Below are 8,175 nucleotides of genomic sequence, written 5' to 3' on the forward strand. Positions count from 1 at the left end.
GAGGTGCAAGTTTATCGCACTCTCGAAACCCTAACCCTGTAAGGTGTCGAGAGAGAAACTTGTCCCCCTTCGATGCAGTTTTTCTTTAAAAGCGCGAAATTTCCGCATATTTTACGATGCAATGCACATCCCTTTCTAAATTCTACCCCTCGATCGTCTCTAAACCTGGGACATTACATACAGTTTGGGATCCATCACCACATTTGCTATTTATCGGTGATAGTTTAGGTTCAAGCCAATTTTCTGTAGTTCAAGCTGCATGGACGATTTGAAGGGAAGGTTTCCGAGTCCTAACCGATGAAATTTCTATTGGCTGGGGCGCTATCTAAGCTATGATGTTGTCATACGGAATTGTTGGACAACCACAGACTCATGACCAAGGTTTAAAACTAAAGGACACGGTAGCCTCTTCGAGATGCAAAGTTTGATGACGCTTTTCGGCAGAAAATCAAGCAACTTCTACAAATCACCTGTTGAATTTGCCGTATCCGGAGAAGTATGCAGCACTGACGGCAGCGCAGCAAGCACAATTTAGAGGAACCAGGTTCATCCTTGACAATGAAGAGTCATCTAGAATTGTGACAATTCAAAGGAACCAGTTTCATCGTTGGCAAGCAAAGAGTCAACCAGACTGTGGAAACCTTGCACGAAGTGTACATCAATTCCTGTGTCACATACACACAGGATAGTGACATCTTTGGCAGGCATCGAATGCCCAAAGTTAACCGGTCGCACACGGCGAGACAAGTCAAAAAAATTAACAAACTTAACGTGCAAGCAGGACGAGCAGCTCTCTATTGTCAAGATTTCAGCAATAATGCGTCCAGTTACCTCGTTGCTACTCTTACCGATCTTGGCCTCCCTGCAGCAGCTGGCAACCGCCGCCGGAGACGCAGGCTGCCCGCAGGCGACATGCGGGAACTTCACCTTGGCATACCCGTTCTGGCTGGCCGGCCAGGGCCAGGACGTGTCATCCTGCGGCCCGCCGGCGTTCCGGCTCACTTGCAACGTTAACGGCTCCGCGTCGGACGGCGCTTTCCTGGGAAGCTCCTACATGAGGGTCCTCAGCATCGACTACGGCAACCGCTCCCTCGTCGCCGTCCACACCCTCCTGGCCGCCGACACGACGTGCACCGTCCTGTTCAACATGTCCTCCGCCTTCGCCATCACGGATAGGTTCAGAATCAGCCGGAGAAACCGGGAGGCCTACATGCTGTCCAGGTGCCAAGAGAGGCGGCCGCCGCCCGGTGCGGTCGCGGTCACCAACTGCACCGGCAATAGCAGCGGCATATACGTGTACCTCGGGGGAAGCTACGACACGAGCCAGCCGCCGGCGAATGGAGGGAGCTGCGAGATCAGCAACTTTCCGGTGCTCGGGTCGGAGCCGGCGGCAGACATGACGGCGGCCAATTATAGACGGCTCATAAAGGGCGGGTTCTTGGTGGAATGGGAGCCCGTCGGCGACTGCGACGCCTGCAAAGCGAGCGGCGGGCGGTGCCGCTACGATGCCAGCACGGCGAACTTCGCGTGCCTCTGCTCGGACAGCAGCATGCGCCCATCGACTTGCGGTAAGCTGCCTGCCAGTACCAGGACATGCATATTTTCTGTCAGTTCCATCCCTATAATGAAATGTTCTCATGTTCATGCTCGATCATGCAGATAATAATCAGAATAGGAAGCTCATTTTGGTAGGTAAGCACTCTGCTGCATAACATAATCTAGTCCAGTATCATGCTCTAAAGTTTCAAGTTGCTTGATGTTCACCTCTTAACTGTTGCACCTTTTCTTTGCTTTTAGTTTCTCTGTCTACTGCGGCTAGTTTGGTTTTCGCCTGCCTTGCTTACCTGATGTACCGTCAGAAGCGAAAAATCATATCAGCAGTCCGCAGAATTTACTCTAGCAATACATCGATCACAGAAGAAATGTTAAGAGAATGTGGATCTCTTGCTCTGAAAAGGTACATGTACTCGGATCTGAAGAAGATAACAAGATCATTCAAGGACGAGCTAGGAGAAGGTGGATATGGCGTGGTGTACAAGGGGAGCCTGCGAGATGGCAAGATAGTTGCGGTGAAGCTCCTGAAAGGATCAAAAGGCAATGGAGAAGATTTTCTGAATGAAGTTATGAGTATCGGCCGGACTTCTCATGTTAACATCGTCGGCCTACTCGGTTTTTGTTTGGAGGGGTCTCATCGAGCGCTTGTCTACGAGTACATGTCCAATGGTTCCTTGCAGAAGCACATTCACTCGGAGACCTCCAAACGTGCCATCGGATGGGAGACGTTCCAAAAGATCGCGATCGGTATCGCACGAGGGTTGGAGTATCTACACCAGGGTTGCAACACTCAGATCATCCATTTCGATATCAAGCCTAACAACATCCTTCTAGACCATGAGTACTGTCCCAAGATTGCAGATTTTGGACTGGCAAAGCTGTGCCACCTCAAGGACAGCGTCCTTTCAATGGCTGAAATGAGAGGGACAGTCGGTTTCATCGCACCGGAAGTGTTCTCCAGAGGTTTTGGAGTTGTATCGACAAAGTCAGATGTTTATAGCTACGGGATGATGCTCCTGGAAATGGTCCAGGAGAAGAAAATATTGAAAGGAAATGCAGACAACTCTAGTGAAACATATTTTCCACATTGGGTTTATGATCGTTTGGCGAGGGATCTCCATGGTTTTGAAGTCACACATGGAACTGAAGAAGTTGTAAGAAAGATGAGCATGGTTGGATTGTGGTGCATACAAATGACACCTGAAAGCCGCCCGTCCATGAGCAGAGTGATAGAGATGTTGGAGAGGAACATCGCTGAACTGGAAATGCCGCCTAGGCCGTTCTTCTGCTCTTCCGAGTACTCGACAAATGCTTCGTCTTATGCATCTGTCCAAGTCATGATGCCTTCAACATGATATGCATCCAGATATGGTGCATGCTAAATATGCTAAGACTGCTCATAGTGAGAGGAACATAGCCAAGGCATTTTTGTGACATGGTATGCTAATAAATGAAAAAGAAAACGTGAGATGGTAACTAGCTATATGTTACCATAATATCACACACCTCAAAGCAAGATGAGTCTACAACATAATAAATGATATAATGAGTTATTACTCACTATAAAGGTACTAACATAGATTAGTAACATGTACTACTATGTTACTAGTCTAAGTTACTCCCCACTATGATCAGCCTAATACAATATATTCTAATCATACATGTACTCTCGGTAGGTATTTTGAGGTGTATGAATGTAAATAACTGCTTAGTGGTCTTCCAATTAATGATAAGCTTCATTGTCGGATTTGATATTCAGAGTTTCCATTATGAGTTTCTTAGCCTTATTTTGAGAATATGAGTTTTTTATCCTGATGGATGGTCAAGGCCTTCGTCCCAGGGCTTCTCAGGTTCTAAGAGCATCTCTAACAAGCCCGAAAAAGTGCAAACCGAAAAGGTGGTTTTCAGTCTTCCGAAAACAAAAACGAGAGTTCGTTCGAATTTGGCAGTGGCGCAGATTAGAAACCGTAAAAATGGAACTGAAAAGCGAAATTTGAAATGGCGTGGGTAAATTAGGCGATGATCATAGTTCGACATCAATTTGATGCCCCGATTGAGCATCAAAACATACATTATTCATAAAATTAAAGCTACGTTACTAGTACACCGACAAGCGCTAGTTAGCTAAAGCAAAATGCGGCCACTATATTGACCTACGCGCGCGGCGATGCCGGTGGTGGCGCAGCGGTTCGGCGACAGAGGGCGTCGACGCTGTCGTCGATGAGCTTCACGCGTCGTCGGCGTCAAGCTCAACAATTTCGAGCTTGACGCGGCGGACGCGGGCCTCCCGGCAGGCCGCCTCGTATTCACGAACGAGGCGGACGGCTTCCACCTCCTCCCGGCGGAAGCGCGCGCGAGCCTCCGCCTCGCTGATGGCCTTGGTATGCGCGAGGACGGCGTCCTCCTCGCCGCTACTATGCACATAGTCCTCGGCGGAGAAGGTGGGCGACCGCGCGAGGATGAGGTCCTCGTCGTCGTTGCTGTCCGCGACGGGGAGCCGCGGTGCGCGGCTTGACTGGCCGGAGGACGAGCCCTCACCGGCGTTGCTGTACCTGGCGAGCTTCCATGGGGGCGTGAGCCCCCAGTTCGTCCACCGGCGGGCGTTGCGCGTGCCCTCCGACCGATTCCATTTCCGCCGCTCCGCATCGGTGCGGAAGACGGGCGGGCGTGGCGGCGAGTCGCCGCCGCCCAATCAGGCGCCACGGCCTTAGGAGGCTCCACGGGACGACATCGCGTGGCGGTGGGCTTTCGATCGGTGGCTGGGGCGAGCTAGATTGCTCGCCGGAAATGGTCAGTGGCGACGGCAGAGGGAGAGGAACAACGGAGGGGAGTAGGATTTGTGACCCGAACTCCCCTCCGCGAACTTATTTTACGGGCCGGCCCATCTTTTCGGTCGCTGATCTGCGACACATTAGTCTGGTAGAGATGCTCTAAACCATACATTTGGTCAAGAAAGCCTCACACACATGAAAAACAGAACTTGTGAGACTGAAAAATGAAAATAGAGAAGTGAAAAGAGGAAACTCAACATTGCAGATACCAACTATGAGACAGAAAAATTAATAAAAAGTAAGACTGAAAAAAGAAGTGCATATACTAAAGAAATGAGATAAAGTTTCCATTCTATATTGAAGGATGATTGTGAATAACTAGGTATATAACTCAAGAATGACATGCCAATGCTAAGAATCACAAGGTAGATAAACAAAGACTGACAATAAACTGAGAAATGATGAATGATAAAAAACTGGCTAAATTTAAGTTAAGAATGACAGCTCCCACGCTTGCTACCGCCACATAGAAAGAATGACTAAATGACATGTCCGATGAACTGAAGAATGTAAGTCATTGAAAATGTAAGGACTAGAGAGGGAAGTACGAAACTAAGAGGAGAGAAAAGAGACTGAAGAAAATAGAGGGAAGAGAACGAGGATGAATGAGTGAGAAAAAACATGTAATAAAGAACAAAAAAAAACAATTCCTAAATCACGCATTTTGAAATTTTGAAATGTAGAGGCCCTGCAATCTCGAACCAAAAGATGGTCACTTCAATCAGAATTAGAATCTACCATGCAGTGACAATATTCGACTCAAGCATTACATCTTCCACAGATGCTGAACAACTCCAAACAAACAAAATGCAAGACAAGAGTGCACAGGTCTATAATTAAAATGCTCAAAACTTCAACATTGTTCACGTTCATTGCCATTCTCCAGCGAACTGCCTAATCACCAAGTTGTTACCAAAACTATGGTTTCTGGAATACATTGATAGCAAACTAACAGATACTTCAATCAAACCATCTGGACTTGAAAGATGTGAAAATGGAGGTATCCAAGCATGCATATTTAAGCCGATTCGGTCACTGGGTACTCAAAGACGACCTCCTTTCCGCAAAGCTTGCGGTAGACTGCAGAGAAGGTCTCCAGCTTGTATTCAGTGTTGTTGCGCTCCTTTGGGTCCAAGTAGATCTGAAAGAACATCACAACATAAGGACCGATTGTAGCATTGCAAGCCCATCAGGCTGGCTGTGAAGTGCAAGATGACAAGTAACAGGCTAGTGCAAAGAACCATATCAAATAATAATATGTAGCAATTACAGTGCTACAGATGCAATTATCAATGTATTTATGCTTTGGTCTACTTCTCATAGGAATTATATGAACATCAATATACTAGGGAAGTTGCAGAATGTACCTTGATGACCTTGGCACCATCCAAACGGTATCTGATACGCTTCCCCACAATCTCAGCAGGGTACACAACATCCTCCAAGATACCATCATGGACAGCTGTCAGAGTTCTGGTGCGGGGGCGCTGAACAGCGGAACCCTTCTTGGGGGGCCTCACAATTTTTCTTGTTGCGACAAAAACCACATCCTGTGTAAGCAAAGCAGATAATCAGTTCACTGTTTGATTGATGATCGGCAGCCTATTACAGTTTTAAACAAACTCTTTCAAACAGAAAGAGCACATGTTCAGTTAATGAGCTGCCCAGTTTCTAAAGAAAATGGTACAGTACAAGTCTGACAAGTTCAATAAGCATGAAGCTCAAAACTATAATACTGCATAACTCAACAGTTCATGCAACGGAATAAATTATAGAAAGGTCACTCTTCTGTGTCTGACAGCTATAATATTTTGATTGCTGGAATTTGATAACAGAAATGGCTACCTAAGAAATCAGGATTTTATTTCTATGTTACCAAGGTAAACCAGACATGCCCAAGTGTCAATATAATCAAGCATCTTGATATACAAATCTTGGCAAGTTGCACTTCAAAGGTTGGTTTTGTGCGTTAGACAATCAGTTCTTCAGTGAGTGGTAAATTCAGTATCCCCCTATTTGAATTGCAATACTAGATTCTAGTAGCAACGCAACAATCATAAAAAATTAACCTGCCCAATTGTTCAGCACTGCTACTGCAGGGTACTATCTACATCGTTTAAGAGTAGCAACCCAAGCATGCACTAAGCAAGAAAGTGCTAAATCACAACAGAGCAGCAGAGCATTTGCAACTCACCTTGCCGCTGAACTTCTTCTCGAGCTCCCTGACGAGCCTGACATGGATCTTCTTGAAGGCCTTGCGCAGACGGTAGGGCACATGGATGACCACGGCCTTCCTGTTCCCAACGATATCCAACTGGCTGCAAACACAACACCCCCACATCACAACGCGTCTCCACCGCAACATAAATAGGAAACATTGTTTTCCACAAACATTATTGTTTTGTAAAACAATGTTAGCGAGCTGTTTCCGAAAACATAGTTTCTCGAAACATTCTTTCCGCAACATAAACAGGAAGGCACATATAAGATCTAGACAGACTGGATGCAACAGAAGGCGGCTTACAGAGCAGTGTTGATGTAGAGGTCCTTGAGGTCGCTCTTGAGCTCAGTGTTGCCGTTCTCCAGATCGAACAAAGCCTGCAAGATACCAAACACCACGGTCTTGTCACACCCTGACGAATCCAAACGCGGAGCGGTTCTAGAAAGAAGAGACGGGGCAGGAGAGGATAAGGGAAGAGCCAGTCACCTGCGCGACGGTCTCCTCGATCTCGGAGGGCTCGACGCCCTTGTCCTTCTGGATCTTCTTCCTGGCGGTGTACATCTTGCTTCCCTTTCGCCGGGCCCTGCCGCTGCAAAGGTTCGATTGGTAGAGATCAGAAACGAGCGCGCACGGCGAGCGGTGGCGGCGGAGGGACGGGGAGAGGGAAAGAAGATACCTTTGGCGCGAGGAGATGAGGGAGCAGGGAAGTGGAGGCGCCGGCGCTAGGGTTTGGGAGGAGTCGTGAGAGGCTCGCAGACAGCGCTCTTATAAAACCCTAATCCGGAGGAATGGGCCGACGAGATGTGATGCGATGTATGGGCCGTGTATGCTTGGTCGATCAGCCTGGCCTGTGTAAAATGTGAGGCCTTTTTAGTTGTAAGTACTTTGGGTTTGTTTTTCTGGGCTGGCTTTTCATGGATGACAGTAGGCTTTTTTCTATCGATATAGGAAGAGTTAAATACAGTTCTTATACTTGTGCTTGCTGTCTAAAAAAAAACTTGTGCTTGTAGCTCGATTTTGTCCTCATATTTACTATTTGCAGAATAGGTGCTAATCAATCTTTAGTTCTTTTTCAATTTAGACTTGACACAAAGGTAAATTCTCTAGATATGCAACTATGTGAATTTACCTATACGACAAGGTCAATGAGTAAGCAAAATATGGCTACGGAATATATAGAGGAGATAAAGGATAGAGGTAACCGAGAGTGGAGCACACGGAGACACGTAGTTGATTCCCGTAGTTCCCTTCCTTTGCAAGAAGGTACGTCTACGTTCGAAGGAGTGTGGTCGCTATGAAAGCCAGACCAACAGCCACGAAGGCTTCACTCAGGTCTCCTGTGAGCAACGCCATGAAGGCCTAGCCCACTTCCACTAAGGGATTCCTCGAGGCGAAACCGGGTCTTTACAAAGTTCTTGGGGCACACATCCACAACCAAATTGGAGGCTCCCAAATCTGTAACAACACAACAACAACAACAACAACAACAACAACAAAAATAATATCAAGTACAAATAACTATGGTTTCTCAAAAGAGGAACACTAGCAAAAGGGCCTCAAGCATATAAG

General features: G+C 47.0%; 2 protein-coding genes across 2 annotated transcripts; one reads left to right on the plus strand and one right to left on the minus strand.

Moving 5' to 3' along the window:
* The first annotated feature begins 376 nt into the window (after positions 1-376).
* Positions 377-3,301, plus strand: LOC127295760 (LEAF RUST 10 DISEASE-RESISTANCE LOCUS RECEPTOR-LIKE PROTEIN KINASE-like 2.5). The gene is made up of 3 exons (XM_051325753.2): positions 377-1,568; positions 1,660-1,692; positions 1,798-3,301. The coding sequence occupies exons 1-3, from the start codon at positions 818-820 to the stop codon at positions 2,907-2,909; spliced, it is 1,896 nt and encodes a 631-aa protein (XP_051181713.1). The 5' UTR covers positions 377-817; the 3' UTR covers positions 2,910-3,301.
* A 1,892-nt stretch (positions 3,302-5,193) lies between these two features.
* On the minus strand, positions 5,194-7,413 carry LOC127295761 (small ribosomal subunit protein eS7). The gene is made up of 6 exons (XM_051325754.1): positions 7,283-7,413; positions 7,093-7,195; positions 6,910-6,983; positions 6,580-6,703; positions 5,753-5,935; positions 5,194-5,526 (listed from the first exon to the last, which is right to left on the minus strand). Exons 2-6 carry the CDS (start codon positions 7,165-7,167, stop codon positions 5,404-5,406), a joined length of 579 nt encoding a protein of 192 aa, XP_051181714.1. The 5' UTR covers positions 7,168-7,195; positions 7,283-7,413; the 3' UTR covers positions 5,194-5,403.
* Positions 7,414-8,175: the final 762 nt, after the last annotated feature.

This window comes from Lolium perenne, chromosome 4, assembly GCF_019359855.2.
Source record: "Lolium perenne isolate Kyuss_39 chromosome 4, Kyuss_2.0, whole genome shotgun sequence".
Classification (NCBI taxonomy): Eukaryota; Viridiplantae; Streptophyta; class Magnoliopsida; order Poales; family Poaceae; genus Lolium; species Lolium perenne.